Below are 21,202 nucleotides of genomic sequence, written 5' to 3'. Positions count from 1 at the left end.
TTATTAACAAAAGTCTAACTGGAGTGCATTTTCATGCCGAAATTCTCTCTTTAATTGTCCAATCATTCATTACAAGGCATGGAAATCGGATTATTTTTCAACAGGACAGTACCAGTTGTCACGTGACACGTGTATGCACAAAATATCTTGATCAGAATATATCATTGACATTCGTCCATGACCCGTTCTATCGCCAGATCTATCACCCGTTGAACATTTATGGGATGAACTTGAAAAGGGTATTAGTAGACGTCATCAACCGCCACAGTCAGTCAACCAGTTACAAGTCGTATTGTTTGAAGAGTTGAATAACATTCCACCACCCTTTATCCAATTATTTAATTGGATTATTGCTTCGGAGATTAAGTACTGTTATCAACGAAGGAGATGGTCAAACACTTTATTAACTTTCCATCTGTTGGTTTCGACAATGACATCTTCAAACAGACTGTTGCATAAAGGCAAATCAATTGTCATCTGTTTTCTTTGTTAAGTGTGTATGCTTTAATGTTATTATTATAAAATATTACATAACTAAAACTACATTGTTAAAAACTTAAATAAATATGTTTGATTAAATCTGGGTATCGTTTCTTTTTTCGTCTACAATGTAATATATAATATTGTTTGGTGTTCAGGGCTCTTGAATTTCAGTTATGCTTTTATTAGGTCTCCTTAGATGGATTCGACTATTATTGTTATGTCCTTCTTGTTCATATAACTCTTCAACTGTTTCGAGTCATGTACATCCTTGACTTTCAAACATTTGGCATTGAACGTTCGTGATGACGGTAAATCCAGAAAAGCGGTTTGAACGGATGAAATTTATAAAGTGGATTTTTTATTTTTTGTTTTCTAATTATTACAATAGCAAAACAACGTAATTAAGTTTAACTGTAGCACCCGTCCACAAGGTAAGAAAGTAGAAGATACTAATGTCCGTAATTGATCAAAAGACCCTGCTCCAGAGAACAAATGCAATTGTGGTAAATAAAAACTTACCGTAAAAAGAACGACATAAACTTATTGTTATTATCACATCGTTCAACTTTCAAATCTATTTTTGATTAATTCGCGAAGATATGAAAGTTAGTCAAATGTCAGTAATGGTGCCATAGACCAAATAAGGAAACGCAACAAAAGAAAAAAAACATCACTTAATTAACATGTTTGCTATATAAAACTGCTGTTATTTCAAGTTTAAACTATATTCATCAGCCGTTAGACTGTTATACATTTACTGAACGTCGTCTAGCTTAGCGAGAATGTCTATAGTACTTCCGTCTGTTCTTGCCTTCGGAATTGATTTAGAAAAAGAATGTCCATCGGGTATACAAATCGAATGCGAAAGATTTTCAGGATCCAAAGAAAGGTTTTTGGTTCCAGGAAAAGAATATACAAGTACCATTGGCTGTGACATCTTTAAATTCAGCACTGAAATAGAATAAAACAGCTACAATTGCTTTCGCGGAATGTCGAACATTCTCTGGTGAAATTGAAGTAATTTGGATTTATGAAAGTGATCAATGGAAAAGAGTTCCCGGACTCGTAAATAATTATGTACAGAAGAGAATACGGATATAACAACTGATATCTTCATCATAGGGTGTATGATCAATCAATAGCATTTAGTATGTTACTGAAGACAATAACAACTAAATATATATTAACCTCTTGACCTTAGTATATTGTTTAAGGTTTTCAATTTCCTTTTTGTAAATTAATATCACTAGTGTATTGTAACCATGAACAGAAAAAGAAATATTAAAAGATTGTACATGTATGTTCCTTGTTTGAATTTATAGTCATGCTTTTTGTTTTTGTTTCACTCAATTGGCAGTACATTGTAGTAGTTGTAGTAGTAGTAGTAGTAGTAGTAGTAGTAGTAGTAGTAGTATTCGCAACTCTGGAAAGGGCATTTAAGATCAAAATACATCTCCTGATTATTTCAAAAGTATTGTAATTTCTCCGTACGTATGCCATAAATATAGAAGTATTCTATATTCACTAAACTAGCAGAACTGTTCGAGAAACTTGAGGTCCCATGCCAAAACATAGTAAAAGATACGTAAACCTAGGGGGATAAAAACAGATAATGAACTTGTAAAGGCTAGTTGGATTCATTTGATTATCTTTTGCATAAAACAATCAAAGAGAGGCGAAGGATACTAAAGGGACATCCAAACTAATCGGTCAAAAATAAACATATTTCACAGTGGTATCTTGCTTTAACTTTGTTTAAACCTGTTTATTTACTTTTGACCTTAATTATTTATCCCTTATGAATTTTTTTAACTATGAATTTGCATTCAGATATTGAAGATCAAATTTATTCGTTCATTGTTTGTTAATTTGCGTTTTTTGATTGAGTTAAGCCTTCCAATTGATATTTCATCGTATGTTTTTCTATGTTGTGATGTTATACTATTGTTTCAGAAAAGGGAGAAGGTTTGGTACCATTAAAACGTTTAATCCCGCTGCAAATGTTTGCACCTGTCCTAAGTCAGGAATCTGATGTACAGTAGTTGTCGTTTGTTTATGTAGTTCATACGTGTTTCTCGTTTCTCGTTTTTATATAGATTAGACCGTTGGTTTTCCCGTTTGAATGGTTTTACATTACTAATTTTTGGGGCCCTTTATAGCTTGCTGTTCGGTGTGAGCCAAGGCTCCGTGTTGAAGACCGTACCTTGACCTATAATGGTTTACTTTTATAAATTGTTATTTGGATGGAGAGTTGTCTCATTGGCACTTATACCACATCTTCCTATATCTATTAACAACACCATGGTTTAAAAGGAAAAACAGACAAAAACAGTACAAAAAACAACATAGAAAACCAAAGAATAAGCAACACGAATCCAATCAAAAATTGGGGATTATCACAGGTGCTCCAGACGGGTAAACAGATCCTGCTCTACATGTGCCACATGTATAAAACATGTGATTAAAGATGATAAGGCTGTGACAAGATTTTTATTATTTCAAATTTAAGCCTTAATTCTAAATTTGAAAAATACAATAGGCAGATTGCAAAATACGACGCTGGTATATTATTCGTAGGAAGACGGAAGGGAAATGCAATGATATAAACTACTTTCACACAGCAGAAGAAAAAAAGTAAGGAAAGGCTCATCCTTCCAGAGAACACAGATCAACTTCCGTTTAGAATTGCTCGTGTTTCTCTATTTTTTGTTCATTATAAAATGTTTTGTGTTGTTAATTGATGCTGATTTTCAGTCATTTTTTTCTGACAATGGTTTCCTCTGTCTTTCGTTTTATTTGACGTCTCTCATTGTCAATTTGGTATCCTTCACATTTCCCCCAAACTTTTTAATTTGTGGTTCCCATGTACCCTCGAAATCCACGAAAATTGGTATCCAACGAATAATAATATATCTGCAGTATGTAATCAGTGGAAATGATCTACAACTACTTTTTATAACTGACCATCGTGTAAACTGACATCAGGAATATTGAGGTAATCTTAGATACTTAGGTCATGCTTAAGTGGGATATGTGATTACAGATAAGATTTAGATATAAATAATCAAGAGTGTCCGATATTATAGTATTCATATTCAGTTAAATAAGTAAAATGAAGCTGTTAGTTTCTGTTTCCGTCGCCTTGGTTGCTATAGGTATTGTAAATTATTTTCTTTATATGAATTGGTCAACATAACTAGAGTCGAATCATAACTTGTGAAGAAAGTCTTTCAAGTTTTAGATTTATTCACAATAAAAGATTGATGTTTCTGCTTAAAATTGGTATAATATATCTTTAAACATATGACAAATAAAATCAGCCTAAAGATCGCTTAACAGTACATATATCTTTTTACGCAAATATCGAGATAGTATCTCAACTTTCATAAAACTTTATCGCGTAACGGTAAGTTAGTTTTAATAAACTTCATCTGATATCAACATAGTTTATCAATTCAGATAAATTACATGTATGTTGCTTTCTTTAAGAAATGTTGGTCATGACTTATCGGCGTAACATCTGTAATAACTAATATGTTCTAAAAAGATAGACGTGTTCAATTGTTAAACATTATTTATGGCGAAATACAAATTTCTCATTTAAGTCTTTGTATGGGCGGAAAATTGTCAACATCCAAGTGACTGTAATCTTGAACTATGTGCTGCCAATGTTTCCCATGTTGCTTGTCATCATGGTCTTTGCACATGTGATCCTGAGCGTATGACAAGTAAGTAGTGATACATTTAATTTTAACAAATCACGTGACATGTGTATCGAACGACTGGCAAATCATATTACATATTTATCGAAAGACTGAAAAATCACATAGCAACTTTACCTGACCATATCGGAAAATAGGTATTTAGTCGGATCTTAACACGTACTTGTGATTTGGTTAAACCGGTTTTGATCAAAATATACGAAGAAAAGTCGAAATGTTAACGACTTAATTAAATCCGTATATCGGTAGGATGGTGCAAGCATACGATTTTTATTGCGTCTTACACTTTGAGAAGCGAATAATCTTCAACTACTTTATTCAAATATTGTGTAAAAACGTTAATTTTGAGCTATGAAAGTCAAGTGGCTCGAGCATTTTTCTGAGGAAGTTTTAAAAAATTGCAAAGAAATATTTTCACATTGGGTTAGCTTTCATTAGTGTTAAAAATCTATAGATTAACAACTTTTGGTTATATTTATAATTTAGAATCATAATTGAAGGTGGGGGACGATTACACAGTTAATTAATTATATTGATGTGCCATTTGTATGCAAGAGTGACATTCCTTTGTATTATGTGCCAATTCGAAAAAGTTACGCGAGTATTCTCTCCCCTTAACAGGTTCATTATTTTATAATTAAGTTTAGGTTTCTGATATAATTTTGAATAATTACAAAATGTATCAATTCAATATATTTCAGTTTTTGTTATTGGTGTACCAAAAACATTGATATACGAATATAATTTCATAAATTTGAAACTTTTAAAATGATTACATACCAATATAAAGAACCGTTCATCATTTTTGAAAATGACTATAAACGAAAATTGTACTATTTATCTTCCCTTGGTGATAGATTGATTGGGAAATGAACCAACGTAAACTAATGGTAATCACAGAGAGAGACCAGCAAGCAATTTTTAATTGTAGCTTATTCAACGTTAAACCAAATTCCCACTATAAACGAATGTTACTTTATACAAATATAAGGACTTTGTTAGCTAAATCTACAAATTTTATTAGATATGATTTTTTTTTGCGATAGATTAATATGCTAATATCACACGACGTGATTCGAAAACGACTGATAAATCACATAACATGTTTTCGAAAGACTTATATATCACATGACACGTTTTTCGAACGACTGTCAAATCACATGACCTGTTTATCGAACGACTAATAAATCACATGATATGTGTATTGAATGGTTTTACACGAGTAATTATTGGTGCTCTTTATAGCTTGCTGCTCGGTTTGAGCCAAGGCTCCGCGTTAAAGGCCGTACCTTGACTTATAATGGTTTACGTGTCACGGTACTTTTCTATCCCAAATTCATGTATTTAGTTTTGATGTTGTATTTGTTATTCAGATCGGATTTTGTCTAATGCTTAGTTCGTTTCTGTGTGTGTTACATTTTAATGTTGTGTCGTCATTCTCCTCTTTCATTTAATGCGTTTCCCTCGGTTTTGGTTTGTGACCCGGATTTGTTTTGTTTTCTATCGATTTATGAGTTTTGAACATCAGTATACTACTGTTGTCTTTATTTACTATTATAAATTGTTACTTGGATGGAGAGTTGTCTCATTGGCACTCATACCAAATCTTCCTATATCTATGAACGACAAAAAAATCACATGACATGTTTATCGAACGACTGATAAATCACATGACACATTTATCGAACGACTGATAAATCACTTGATATGTTTATCGAACGGCTGAGAGTTAATATAAAGAGGACAGTCACATAGTTAGTGCAAATTGCAATTTGAATCCCTGTTGATAGAAAAACATTCAAATTATTCGGTCTACTGCTTCCTCACTTTATCTGTTGTAACTATAAAAAAAAAAGGACAGGCATGTATTTCTAAAATGATCGGAGATATGCGCATCAATGAGGTGCGAACGATACCAGAGGAACATTCAAACTCACAGATCGAAAAACTACACCATGACTAAAAAAGAAAAAGACAAACAGACAAATAATAGTACCTAGACACAACATAAAATTATAAAGACTACGCAAAAACTTGGGGTGATTGCATGTGCTCCAAAAGGGTAACGTTTGTCTTTATTGTTAGTTGACCAAATTACGGAATCATGACATAAATTATAACTGTGTATTTAGAAAACAGATTTAAACATAAATAAAGGGAAATATAGACTCATCAATGACTTAATGAGACAGCAACCAAACAACTGAAATATCTTAAACGCATTTAATTTTATTTAGATGTAAATTACGTAAATTTTGACGAAGAACTATTCTACATACTTCTGATACTACATGCACCAGTTTTAAATTTGCAGTTTTCAATCAGGTGACGCTTACCAAAGATTACAGCCGGTAAAAATGTAATTCCACAAACTCAAAAGTAGCCTACATGTAGCTCATGACCTTTTAACTCAATATAACTGTAATGCCAAGTAAACCAGATTTGAATATAAGAATATTTAACTAAAAAGAAAATATGTACAAGCTAATATTATTTATAAATATTTGTATTATATTTTACTTCAATATCTATAGTGATAAATGTAAGAGGGTTTTGTTTTTCATTTCAGCATGTACTTCAATGCAAGACTGCCACAACACTATCCATTGCAGAGACAACCGTCACCATATCCATTGTATTGATGGTCATTGCGATTGCCTTCCCGACCGTCCACAACAAGGATGAGAAGACTGACAACAATAAATATTCATTGTATAGATTAGTCTTTGGATTGTTTCTCGGACTGGACATCAAGGTGTAGACAAAACTTACCAAAATACATTTTTTTTAATAAATTCTTACTTCGTTTCCCTATTACATTTAAATTAAGATGTCCGTACTGATAAAGCTATTTCGAAGGTTTAAATATCAAAGGTAATTTCATTGTTTGTTTTACGTTTTGTGTCAATTTTTCGATGTAGAAAAGGCACCTCTCATCCTTATAAAGCAGAATATGTGTCACGTGTTTGGCAATAGTCAATAGAAATATTTTTGCATTAAATTTAACGAATTATCATTGATGTGGTAATAATGATAAATAAACTGTCTACAAAACTTAGTATTTTCGAAAGACATTTGTACAAAGGATTTTATGCCTTGGCTGTATTTTTGGGTCAGCAATGATCTTAAAAGATAGGAGAAAGATATCAAAGGGTTATTCAATATCATAAGCCACTAGTGAACTGCCAACGCCAAGACTAAAAGACAAAAAGACAAACAGACAAATAACTGTATACAAAACACAACATAGAAACCTAAAGACTGGGGTACACGTCCCAAACAAAAACTGGGGGTGATCTCAGGTGCTCTGGAATGGTAAGCAGATAGTCTCCCCATATGGCACCCGTCGTGTTGCTCATGATAGTACACATGTTTTAATAAGTCTAAGTCGGTAGGTCACATTCGGGAAAAGGGGACGGCATTGTATTCATGACATTTGGAAAGTATCCGCGATCATCGATGAAACCGATATTCAATAACGGTCAACCAACTCATGATGGTGTCCGTAGAATATACAAATGGCAGGATGATATAAACTTCACAACTTGGAACTATAGGCTTATTTTTCATGTAGGCAGTAACTCTCTATCAAGGAAATCATGGTAGGAAAAAGTCCTGGAATATCGTCTCAACTTGGAGATAAATACTCCGTATGCAAGCTCTGCTGGAATGTTGCTTTATAGAACTGGAAAGTTCCCAATTGGGAACTGAAATTATCTATTCTGTCTGAAAGTTTTGTTTATAATCGACCCTTCGTGTCAATTGCTATGTGAGACAGAAATAACTCTATCTATGTTAACCGTTCTCTGAAGTTCGATGACATAGATACGTTCAACAAAAGTGTCCAAATTTTGAATTATTTAGTGAGAGAGCATCATGTCATTCTTCGTGCTTTATTTTGCCTTTATAACTTATTTGACTCGAGCGTCACTGGTGAGTCTTTTGTAGATGACACGCGTGTCTGGCGTACACAATTTTAATCTTGGTAATCTATGATGAGGTTATACTCTATAGGGTTCATTTAAAATTTATGAGAATGTGTTTTATTTCTTCTTTTTTTTCAACACCCACTCACTATATATCATGTTTGTGATTGGATATGCAAATTGTCATGTCTTGAAATACCACAATTTGTAAAAAAAACAGTCATGTTTGATAATTGGTAGATTAATTCATTTAGGGACCGACCATTTGACTTATGTTTTTTTTCTTAAAAAATATTCTAGAGGACAAAAAAAAACCATTTTGAATCCAAAATTTCCCCATACCTTTCAGTGTTAAATTTTAAAAGAAATTAATTAGTTTGATAGCATTTCTAACTCCAACAAAAAAAATGCCCCCCCCCCTTTTCCCTTTTCACCTTTGAAGTTATATGGTTGCTCCTTTATAGTTTTGATCCACTGTATTCACTACGAATAAGGTAATCGATCTATACTATATGAATGATGAAGCATTTCTAAGAGTTGGAGTTGCCGAATCAAATAAAAGCAGGGTTCCAAATGTTTGTTTAAAGATTTATATTGGCATGACTTTTTTCAAACTTCTTATGGAGTTAATCGATATATATATATATATACCAATATATTATTACAGCCGATAGCATCGAGTGTGTAGGTAAAAGTAATATCTTTGGTTAGCTTGCTTGTTAGCTGAAACGTGAAGTCATTATTATGTAAGGTGTACTTCCTTCCTTTCGAAGTAGCTTAGTCCAACAGACAGATAGTAAGACTGGTTATCTGTCGGACTACTCTACTCTTAAAGGAGGGCAGTATAAATGTAGCTATCTTAATAAGGACTTCACGGTTCAGTTAGCAAGCATATTGGTATAAATAATTCAATGATTTTGTCGGTCCCTCATCTTCAATTTTGTATTTATGAGTTTTGCGGTTTTTATTTGGCATTGACCACCTCTCTTTTGTACGACACAATAGGTTTTTGTATCAAATAACTTCAGATTGTTTCCATGATTACATACCAAAAAGAGATTGAACTCCAAATCTATGGGAGATGCTGTTTCCATATATCTGCACATGCATAACTAAAACATTAAGCCTTATTTGTCACAAAGCAAGGGGAAGAGGGTGGTTAAAACTATGAGTGTCAAATTTAAGTTTTTTTCTGTGTATTGCTACCTACACCTATAAAACACGGAAATTACAAGTAACAAGAAGATCTTAGTTTATTTCTACTCAAATATGTGTATGTGTTGTGTTATCGTTGTTTTAATTTAAACATATTTTTTTATAGTGGATTGGGAAACAAGTTTTGCAACTTATATTAATCCCTTTCGACTTTGCGGGTGCGAGTGTCGCCTTGTAGCGGCATTAGCCTGCTCGTTTTCAAAATCTACAAGGGTGTCTTTTACGTGCAAGAGATATGACTCTCTCTTAACACGGGTCAGCCATTTATCGTCCCCTTTCGACGGACTATCATCGTTTCATCGAGACCATACTCGCAAATTGTGTATCGTTGTTTTGGAGAGCATGTGCAGTCATCAATGTATAAAACAAATTATTAAAGCTATACGGGCTTGGCGGGGCCTTCTGAAAACATAATACTAGTATATGAAATGGAACTATTCAAAACTATGCTTAACGCGGGGCAATGTATTAAAATGTTATACGATCGATATGGGCGATTGTCTATGTGTAGATAAGAAAAAAACATATTCTTATTATCTTTTACAGTATTCTTCTTCTGTTTATGTACAAAAATTATTACGTGGATGGATAAACCTTGTACATTGTATCTCAGTTCCACGTTAAACTTTTTATTCTGCATACAAAGCGCGATAACTGAATGTCTCTACAGTGACAAACCCTTGTACATTATTTAAAATTCTACCATAGGAGCAAGTAGTTGTGCTGACTTGAAACATGAATAATGTTTGCAATATCATTATATACAGGGGATATATTTATTTGTGTATGATTGTTGAACTCATCTGCACATTCAGTCCGTATTACATGTACATAATTCTTAAATGCTCTGTCCCGAAGTCAGAAGCCTGTAATCCAGTGGTTGTCGTGTGTTGCTGTATAACATATTTGTTTCCTGGTATTATTTTTTTTTGTTGTATATAAACAAGGGATGTCGAATAGACAGCTGTGAAGTTTTCAGCTTGGGTTTATGAAAACAAAAAGTAACAGGTTCATATCACCCAAGCCCAGAAAACTGCAAAGATAAACATGGTTAATGCGGTTTTCAAAGGCTTGTTGTTTTAAGTACAACTGTTTAGCTTGGGTATATATTAACAAATCAATCGTTTTGCCATCTGGCAGAAATATAATCTTTCAACACCTTTTAAAGTAAAAAATGTATAAAAATTAAAACTTAGAAATAATTCTGTCATTTATGTTCATTGACATGTTTTGAAGAACAGTTACATATATTAAGGTATTTAAATTATCAACATTTTTTTATTATTATAATTTACACTTTACGCCCGTGTGGGCCAATGGCTTTCATATGGTCGCCATATATTAATTTAGAATAATTTTATACAACTTTTTTACAATTTTCATATCATAATTTAGCCATTTTTTTTTTTGTTAATATTTAATCTTTATTTTTATTATTTTTCATTTATATTTTAGTGAGAAATTGTTTAATAGTTTTTATTTTTTCATTGATTTAATTTTATATTTATATTTATAATGTATCTAATACGAATAGTTAATAACTTCTAAACATTACATTGTAATATAACAAAACATAATGTTATACACGAATACACACACAAAAAAATATGAAATGTTAATGTTAAACTTTGCATAAGTTTTGTTATATTTCCTTAGCTTTTTAATTGTAAAATAATGCATGAAATTATTTCCCTTAATTTTGAATAATTTGAGTAACCATTTGCAGAGTTGTTAAAATCAAGAACGTGAATTAAAAGAGTCCATGCAATTAAATGTACCTGAAATTGAAATTAATTGAAAGTGAGAATATTGAAATCAAATTACTTGTCATATATGTGTTTTGACATCAAATATTAAATTTCACACTTAATTTTAATCTGATAAAGTTTTAAATTTGACACTATCAGAGAACCTCATCAAAAGAAAATGACATTGTTCAGATGGTTAATGTTTGATTGGTCACCAGATAAATTAATTAACATGTCAATATTGTAAAATATATGTTTTATTTTAGCCAAAAGATAGGCACTGAATTGTGTTAAGATTTGTGTCAATAATCAGAATTAACATAAATGTGTATAAAGTTTCATAAAAAATAAGTTTTAGCATCATTCAACAATAATCTAAGCTGTGAGTACATTGAATTTAGTTTTTTTTAATTAATTTTCCAAGAATAATTATACTATCCTACTATAAACGTTCGGAATCATTCAATTACATTAACTTTTTTTTAAACCTAATTTTCTACCATTTCTTCCTTATTCAGATTTTTCAGTTCAGAAAAAAATGTGGTCGGCCGATTTTAGTACTCTTACGATAAGCGGAGGATCTAGTTGTCTAGATCAAGAAAGTGCCAGCATTTTAAAGGTAAGTGCTTTGTTCTTTCCTTTATCGTGTTCATTTGGTCTGTTCTTCAAGTCTTTCTATTCGATTTTTACTGTACTTTTAACTGAATTTTTTCCGATTTTTTTTACTGTAATTATTTGTTCATATTTAATTAGTTTGTAAAACATGACTATGCCTTTGAGTTTAAAAACATTTTCCTTTAGTACTACTGTTTTAATTTATTTGTATATAAGTATATGCTGGGTATTGATCCTTTCTTATGATGTTGTTTTGTACTTTTATTATAGATATAATGAATTGGCTTTATAAAACCATTATTTATCTTACATGACGTATCTATCTGTGTTGGAGTTATATACAATTTTTCTTTCTTTTAATTTTAAAAACAATAAAATCAGAAATTTGAATAAAAGTTTAAAATCCTAAGACCTATAAATTAAATGCTATAGATATGCTTCTAATTACATTAAAATGAATCTATTTGCAGGCAAAATATAACAATGCTGAAAATACGGGATTAAAACGCAAGTCGACGTCAAGTCCATTAAAAGAATGCAAGAAGAGACGAAAGGATTCGAAACATAGCAGATCATTAAAAAGATACTTGTCTTTTGGAGTAAGTCGTGATTTCCATTTATTGTTTTACGATTGGCATTCCTATGGCCTGTCATTCCAAACTCCGAAACAGTGGTGATATTGCTTCGCTAAACTATCAACGTAGCGTAGTAAAGAGGACATAACCGCTGTTTCAAAGTTTGCTGTCATCCTTGCCCAGCCTCCTCTTTGCGGCAGTGCCAGGTGAGCAAGGATTCCCGCGGGGTTTGGTTAGCACTTGACATTCTTCTTATAGCAAAGTAACGCAGTGTGCAACAGTTTAATCTTTAACGATAATTTCAAAATCAAAAATAGATTTACAAAGTTAACATTATTTCACAAGAAGATGACCATTAAATCTGTAAAATTTGAATTTAGTACAACTGGTTTAAAAATACCTATCAATGTTCCAATTAAATCTGATTGACACAACTAGACTATAATTGGATACTCGTTTTTACGGTGACCATACGAGATAATAATGGCTCATAACTGAAAGAGTAATGTTCGGTATTATCATGGGGAACCATGCAGACAATAGCAACTCTATCAATTATATCGTTGAATCGGGTAGTAAAATCGTTCAATGGTGTTTTAAAACGTGCGACTTGTGCAAACTGTAACTATCGTTTCTCTATTTATTAGGATACACCATTAGAGTCAGATGACAACTTACTGTCTGAAGAAACGTATATAGCGGATGGAAGTCGTCCTTATTGTCTTCCGACTGTTGCTGGTCAACACAGAGATTTGAAATCTATTACAGCTGATACAGTAAGTTTCGTTGAATTTGATTTGATTGTTGGTGTTTTAACGCTACTTTGTGCACCCGAATGAGCGGGGTTCGTACTCACAACCTCAGTGTTGACTGGCTAGTGATTACAATAGTTACTAAATTTCTTTCGTTGAAAGTTGCTTCATGAAAAAATGTTTTCTTCTGTCTGTTACTAGTTTGGTGGGCTAATGGCTCAACATCAAAACTATTTTTTTTTCTTAGTTTAAATCAGGAGTCGGGCTGTCCGCTTTCAGGCAGACAATCTCATGTTTTTACTTATTTATCGAACTGATTAGTAATACTATTGAAATTGATGCAGCCTGGCCTCAACCTTTTTGAAATAGATATACGAAGAAAGAATGAGAATGAATCATATGTACGTTAACATGTATATAAAAATTGGTTGCCAGTAAAAATATATGGTATTCAATACAATTCAGCCGTTGACAGAGACAGCAGGCCCGCAGGGCTTTCCATTGAAATTGAAGTAGAAGGCTGAATTAAAATTATAGGCGGCTGTAACATGCGTTCGGCGAAGCCGGACGTCCACCAAGCTGTAAGCTTGGTGCCTTACGGCAGGGGGTCTGGGGGCCGCTCAAGGCCCCCAGAAGCTCTGCCATAAATAGAACAAAATCCTGCATTCTCGCAATCTCCTGGCACCTAATTTCATCTTTCAAATGACCATTTTTTATGTATGAAATTAAAGAAAGAAAAAAAAAAAATCTCAAAGAATTTTTTTTTTTTTTTATGTTATAGTTTTTTATTTTCATTTTTTTATGCTTAAAATCATTTACTTTTAAAAAAGATTTATTTATATAATAATCCGGTTTGTTAAAAATCTTGATCGATTTATTTTGCAGAACTACGTGCATTTGTAAACAAATGACCCCCCTTTTCTCTCTAAAGACTGGTACGCGTAACTAAAATTATACAATTATTTTTCAAGCATTGACAGAAAATTAATATATCCTCTGATTTTCTCTTTTTTTTTTTGTAAACTGTTCAATAAGTCGGATACATAAATCATTTGGAAATGTTATTTATTTGAGGTCGAGTCGACAATATTCTACTTTCGTTTTTGACCTTGATTCTCTGAACACCACGTGGGCTTTGAAAAATGAACTTCAAAAGATACTGTTTTCCAGATTCTGAACAATATGATCTACTACACTTTCTTTAATTTGACTGATATTATTCCATAACATAAGATTGTCATCCTATCTGATTGTCTTCACGTTTTAAAAGTAAAAATAGCCAACGAGTTAATGACCCTCGGAACGTCTCTATTGTTATCATTCAATGACCACCGGAACGTCTCTCTTGTTATCTTTGAAAAGAAACGATGCATTCTGACTTTAAATAGACAACCAATCAGTGACCTGAATTCATGTTAACTATATTTAGCCCAAGGTAAACACTGACTTTTCACCCTTGTTTATCGTGACCGCGACTTTGCGAAAATACGTCTCTCGGCTGCCTGTAAACATTTGAAAAAGATATTATTTTCTTTTTGAATTTATATTTTTGTCAGTGAAGTAGCCGGCACTTGAAGCCACCGCAAACGGCGGATTTCCGCCGGCTACCGGCTTCAATGGAAAGCCCTGGGCCCGAGAACACAGTTATTTCGTAGTGCATTTCTTTTAGACAATAAATTCAAATTAAAAAAAATCGCACCTGCTTTATCTCAAAAAGATTTTTACAGTGTAGTGTACTACTAGTTGAACAAATAATATCATTATTATAGAAACTTCTACCAGCTCTAACTCAAAATATTGACAATTCTGTGCTAAGGGGGTCTAAAATTCAGTTTGAAAACTGCAGGCGTAATAAAATTTGACCTTTTTGAACTGGACCTAATCACTGCTTAACATAAAGATTCAGCACCCAATTTTTTTAACATCTAATTTCATCCCCCTACTAAATATTCCATCCATTAAATATTAAAAAATAAATTTGGAAAGTGTTTCAAATTAAAAATCCATGTTCTCACTAGGGACTAGACAACGAGAGAGACAACGAAAACCAAAGGACGATAACTGTGTCCTTGGATCAGCATCGTATATTTGGAATATCGACAAATGACGTATTTTACCCCTTGTTTCACAATCGGCAATCCTCGGGTGACTTCGCTTCTCTCCTTACGGAATCGGCCGAGTTGTGACGATTGCCTTGTTTCATTATCTACAACCACACTACACATCGAAGCGTTGTATCATACTGTATACACACGTGACACAGGGATAGATATATCATTTTTTTCTGCGAAACATACTTTCAAATTGTTTTCTTCGGAACTTTCAATTGACACAAGCTCTAAACTGACATCATAAACGTTTGCATTTTTTAGATGAAAGACTTATTGAATGGTAAATACAATGGTGGCATCAATTCTTATAGAGTCATTGATTGTAGATACCCATACGAGTTTAATGGTGGACACATTAAGGTATGTAAAACAACAATATATTTTTGGTTTCTACGGTAAAAAGAATAGCACACATTGAAAAATCACCTTTATTGTGAATCACCCTTTCAGTAACTGCGAGTACTCTCAGATCTGTACTTTAATTTCTTAGCGTCTTTTTGTTGTTGGGATGAACACTTTCCCGACCACGTTAACTCTGTTTTTGTTTTGTTTCAGGTTTTATATAATTCAACTATACCGTGTGATGAGTTTTTTAACCGGATTTTTGTGACAAAAATGTCGGTTATTGATTTGGGGATGTACGGCGGGCGGGCGGGCGGCAATCAAATGTTGTCCGTGCATTAACTCATGAACCGTTCAACCAAAGCTTTTAAAATTTTAATATGTTATTACTGACAACTATACGAAGGTCAAGTTCAATAATGGCGATTTTGACTTTTACCGTTCATGAGTTATGGTTCTTGAAAGATTGAAAAATGGAGTTGTCCGTGCATTTACGCATGAACTGTTCTACCAAAGCTTCCCAAATTTTAATATGTTGTTACTAATGACAGAATGGAGGTCAAGTTCAATAATGACGATTTTGACTTTTACCGTTCAGGAGTTATGGTTCTTGAAAGATTGAAAAATGGAGTTTCCAGTCGTGTCCGTGCATTTATGCATGAACTGTTCTACCAAAGCTTCCGAAATTTTAATATGCTGTTACTGATGACAAAATGGAGGTCAAGTTCAATAATGACGATTTTGACTTTTACCGTTCAGGAGTTATGGTTCTTGAAAGATTGAAAAATGGTGTTTCCCGTCGTGTCTGTGCATTTTCTCATGAACCATTCAACCAAAGCTTTTGAAATTTTAATATGTTGTTACTGATGACAAAATAGAGGTCAAGTTCAATAATGACGATTTTGACTTTTACCGTTCAGGAGTTATGGTTCTTGAAAGATCGTAAAATGGTGTTTCCATTCACGTTGTTGCATTTACTCATGAACCATTCAATCTAAGCTTTTCAAATTTTAATATGTTGATACTGATGACAAAATGGAGGTCAAATTTGATATTGACGATTTTCACTTTCACCATTCATCAGTAATGGTTCTTGTGATATTGCCAGGACACAAATAAATGTTAATAAATCCGGTTTGCTGTCGTTGTGACAGCCTCTTGTTAATTCATTACTCAAAAATTTCCTATTTACCGAAATGGGCAGTAGCTCGCACTTTTACTTGATGATTTTTTATATAGTTTTTGTTTTAAATACAACTAAACGACCAACAAACCAGTTCTAATATGCAAACAATATATAGGTGTTTATTGGTGTATGCAAACCGACGTACATGTCGATTTTTTACCTTTGAATAATTTAATAAAATACAACGGTTGATTCGTGTTGCCTCTGCAGCAAAAATCAACTATTAAAATGAAAACCATTATAGGAATCTGTTTATTGGTTTATACTAATATTGCATTGTCGTTTATACCATTTTTTTGTATGACATGGATGAAATAATTGAAATCAATAATATTTTAGACTATTTACTTTCATTAAACAGAATGCAGAAAATTGTTACCTCGAGGAGCATATAGATGAGCTGCTCTTACAAACACTGCAAAGAGGAAATACAACTGATGAAATAATTATTTTTCACTGCGAGTTCTCCTCCAAAAGAGGACCAAAATTGTAAGTTTTACTGAGAATTTGATAATTTTAAACAAGATGTAATCGAAATTGTTATTTATTTCACTGTCAAATGAAACAAAGGAAAACTAATCAAACGTTATTAATAAAATCATACGTCATTTTATGAAGCTTTGTTTTATAGCCGACTATTAGATATGGGTTTGTCTTATTGTAAACGGCCATACGACTTACAGTCAGTACATTTTTACTCTGGTGTCTCATTGGCTGCATATTTATTTTTTTTAAATTTCGTGTTATAATTTGATTTTTAAGAAACTAAAATTGTACTTATTCAACAAAAATGCAGCAAAGCAAATACAAGAAGCAATAAAATACACAGAAGCAATGAAATACACAGAAGCAATAAAAATGCACAGAAGCAATAAAATACACAGAAGCAATAAAAATACACAGAAGCAATGAAATACACAGAAGCAATAAAAATGCACAGAAGCAATAAAATACACAGAAGCAATAAAAATACACAGAATCAATGAAATACACAGAAGCAAAACAGAGTTGACCATATATATATATATGCAAATAATTATTCTTTCAGCATTTTCTTCTGTATTAACTATAACAGTAGACACATTTTTACCAATAGGTGCAGATATTTGAGAAGCAAAGATCGACAAATGCATGGTAGAGATTATCCCCAGCTGCATTTCCCTGAGATATACCTTCTTGAAGGAGGATACAAATGTTTCTATCAGACTCACAAGGTATGTCTTGTTATTATGAGGCTCCCGCAGGGTCAAAAACGACCTGCGACCTCTGGGCTTTTTAGAGGCGACTTCCGACCTGAGGGCCTTCTAAAACGACCTGCGACCTGTAAAATTTGGAAAAAACCGACCTCAGACCGACTTCCGTCCTCTGTGTTTGAAAAAACGACCTGCGACCTGTACATTTCCCTTAAAAACGACCTCTCGGCAAATTTAAAAGCGATGTTGCGACCTGAGGGGGTACCCTGTGGGAGCCTCTTGGCTTTTGGAAATTTTAACATGTATTTAAAGTGTGCTGTCTTCGACAGTAATGTTAATTGCTTGCATTCGATTTGAATTGGTTATCGGAATTTAGACCAGGGCCAAGTTGTAGTTTCTGGATTAAATGCCGAACATTACTTTAAATATTTAAAAGTTTTAAATTCTTACATGCAGAAAAAACTCAGAGTTGCACAACTGGGTTCAGATATATTTACAGCCAATTTCATTGAATGTGAGGCCAAAGGTAATACCTTTGGTTAGCTTGCTTGTTAACTGAACCGTGAAGTCATTGTTGGATCAGGTAAACTACTCTCCTTTAAGAGTAGACTAGTCCAGCAGATAACCAATATATCTGTCTGTTGGACTAGGCTACTTCGAAAGGAGGGTAGTATACCTGAACTTATAATGACTTCACGGTTCAGCTAATAAGCAAGCTAACCAAAGATATAACCGTTGGCTACATACTTAATGAAATTGGCTGTAAACCTCTTTGCGTCATACATGTATCAGCTTACGTTAGAGATAACTGAAATGAAACTAGAATAAGCATATAAACTCTGCCCCTTCACTCATAATGTAGAATATTTATAATAGCATATCGTTAACTTATAAAATATCCAACACAAGAATTTGACTATGTTATAAGTAACTGATTAATCTTTATTTCAGCATTTCTGTGAACCCATCGACTATGTTCCGATGTTGCACGACGAGTATAAAGAAGACGTACGCCATTTTCGATCCAAGACATCAACCCTTAAAAGGAACTGCTCACATGTAAAGAAGATGGAACATTGCATTGTTTCGCAAAAACTCGTATTTTCTATGTGCTGACATAATACTGTGTCATTTTCTAACTGTTGATCAGTAATATTTTAGTGCTATATTTGTTATATTTATTTTGTTATTTGTTGAAATCTTATAATATACTATTGTTTATTTATTAAAATTGTAATACTTCACGTGATTTTATAGATAAATACATGATTTAGTCATGTATAGAAAGCATTAAACAGTAATCTTTCTGGTACCGATTAAAATCTTAAATTTACTTATTTATGTTGCTCTTGCTTGAACGAGTACCACGATATCCTACCACAGAGAAGGTAACCTGTCAAAAAATCATTGGTTCTTAAGACATCGTCATCCGCAGCCCCAAACTCCATACAGCGTTATTGTTCGGGTCATACTTCCCGCCAGATGTCACCACTGTTTCGGAGTTTGTCGCAGCCCAGGCAACAGGCACTAGATGTTCTGTCAGTAGCAAAAGATATTGGAAGTGTCAATGTATATAAGCCGTATTTTTGCGCCTGTCTCAAGTTAGGAGCCTCTGGCCTTAAGCTTTGTCAGTCAGATTATTAATTTTAGTTTCTTGTGTATAATTCGGAGTTGAGTATGACATCCATTATCACTGAAATAGTATACATATTTGTAATTAGGGGTCAGCTGAAGGACGCCTCCGGGTGTTGGAGTTTCTGGCTGCATTGAAGACTCATTGGTGGCCTTCGGCTGTTGTCTACTCTATGGTCGGCTTGTTGTCTCTTTGGCATTTGACATTCCCCATTTCCATTCTCAATTTTATATAAAAAAAGAAGATTTAATACACATCTTGTTCAGCAATTAACCATTGGGTACATGAATTTCGTATTGCTTTATACTGTTTTGGAGGCCTTGTGGTGACCTATAATTGTTAATTTCTGTGTCATTTGGTCTCTTGTGTGGAGTTGTCTCATTGGCAATCATACCATATCTTCATCCCAGAAACAAAAGGGACAATAAGATTTTATATTAGTACACATAGGCATATCAAAAATGGCGTAGATATATTTGTGTATGATGGAATAAGTTCACGTTGATCCACAAAATGCCAGCAAAGTGAAGCAACCATAATGGCTCAAAAATAGGCATTAAAAAACTGTATGTAAATAAATACTAAGTAACCACTTTTATTTTTTTTAACTGATTTTCATTTTCAAATATGTTGACCCTGAGTACCAATGAAGGGAAATGTGTTGTTGAAATGCGCATCTAGTGCAGAAAAATTTGTACAGTTAATTTTGTCATGTATAGACAATTTTCTAATGATATGGTTTGTGCTAGTCTCAACAAGTTAACAAGAGACTCATTTCTCAGTTTGTTTGATATACGCGTGTTTGAAGTGACATCTAGATTTCACAAACTGTTCAACTTTTGGAAGCACACCGATTCGGACATTGAAAAAACATATGCATACGCAGGTGATACATGTATGATTTTTTTGTTGTGGGATGTACAAGTACACGGTCACGACCATTCTTTCCTTTTGTTGTATGAATTTTTTTTTTAATCCATCTGATACATTTTTTAACTGATTTTTACAGCAGACGACCGTAAGGGCATTCTTGTGAATTAGTGTATCGCCTAGATTCCCATTACGTAATATATATTCGTTTTGGGTTTTTAACCGACCTATAAACATGATGAATACGTAGACATCATCAAGTGCAAACTACCATTCCTTATCGCTTGTTATAAATTCACTTCAGTCTTCAATGACTACTCATCAAACACTTTTTAAAGAAGATAAATTAATAATATTACAATGTTTTGTTATATGTAGAGACAATTATCTATGCACACGCATGCGGATGAATATTTCAAGAACGTTAAACTTTGCAATCTCAAGGAACGATAACTCCGCATGCATTTTGCGTGAAAATACGAATAAAATTGAGAATGGAAATAGGGAATGTGCCAAAGAGACAACAACCCGACCATAGAAAAAAACAACAGCAGAAGGTCACCAACAGGTCTTCAATGTAGCGAGAAATTCCCGCACCCGGAGGCGTCCTTCAACTGGCCCCTGAACAAATATATACTAGTTCAGTGATAATGAACGCCATACTAATTTCCAAATTGTACACAAGAAACTAAAATTAAAATTATACAAGACTAACAAAGGCCAGAGGCTCCTGACTTGGGACATGCGCAAAAATGCGGCGGGGTTAAACATGTTTGTGAGATCTCAACCCTCCCCCTATACCTCTAGCCAATGTAGAAAAGTAAACGCATA

General features: G+C 33.2%; 1 protein-coding gene across 1 annotated transcript; it reads left to right on the top strand.

Annotated features, from left to right (window-relative positions):
* Nucleotides 1-11,632: 11,632 nt before the first annotated feature.
* LOC139497665 (M-phase inducer phosphatase 1-A-like) lies at nt 11,633-19,124 on the top strand. The gene is made up of 7 exons (XM_071285897.1): nt 11,633-11,713; nt 12,180-12,308; nt 12,932-13,060; nt 15,409-15,507; nt 17,037-17,164; nt 17,772-17,889; nt 18,820-19,124. The coding sequence occupies exons 1-7, from the start codon at nt 11,633-11,635 to the stop codon at nt 18,982-18,984; spliced, it is 849 nt and encodes a 282-aa protein (XP_071141998.1). The 3' UTR covers nt 18,985-19,124.
* The last annotated feature ends 2,078 nt before the right edge of the window (nt 19,125-21,202 follow it).

This window comes from Mytilus edulis, chromosome 12, assembly GCF_963676685.1.
Source record: "Mytilus edulis chromosome 12, xbMytEdul2.2, whole genome shotgun sequence".
Lineage (NCBI taxonomy): Eukaryota > Metazoa > Mollusca > Bivalvia > Mytilida > Mytilidae > Mytilus > Mytilus edulis.
This window is presented reverse-complemented; position numbering and strand designations above follow the sequence as displayed.

Excerpts from the sequence above, each read along its gene's own strand:
- LOC139497665 (XM_071285897.1), top strand. The coding sequence starts at position 11,633 with ATGTGGTCGGCCGATTTTAGTACTCTTACGATAAGCGGAGGATCTAGT. Across the intron at positions 12,309-12,931 it reads AAAGATACTTGTCTTTTGGA|GATACACCATTAGAGTCAGA; the intron begins GTAAGTCGTGAT and ends TCTATTTATTAG. Across the intron at positions 17,890-18,819 it reads GTTTCTATCAGACTCACAAG|CATTTCTGTGAACCCATCGA; the intron begins GTATGTCTTGTT and ends TCTTTATTTCAG.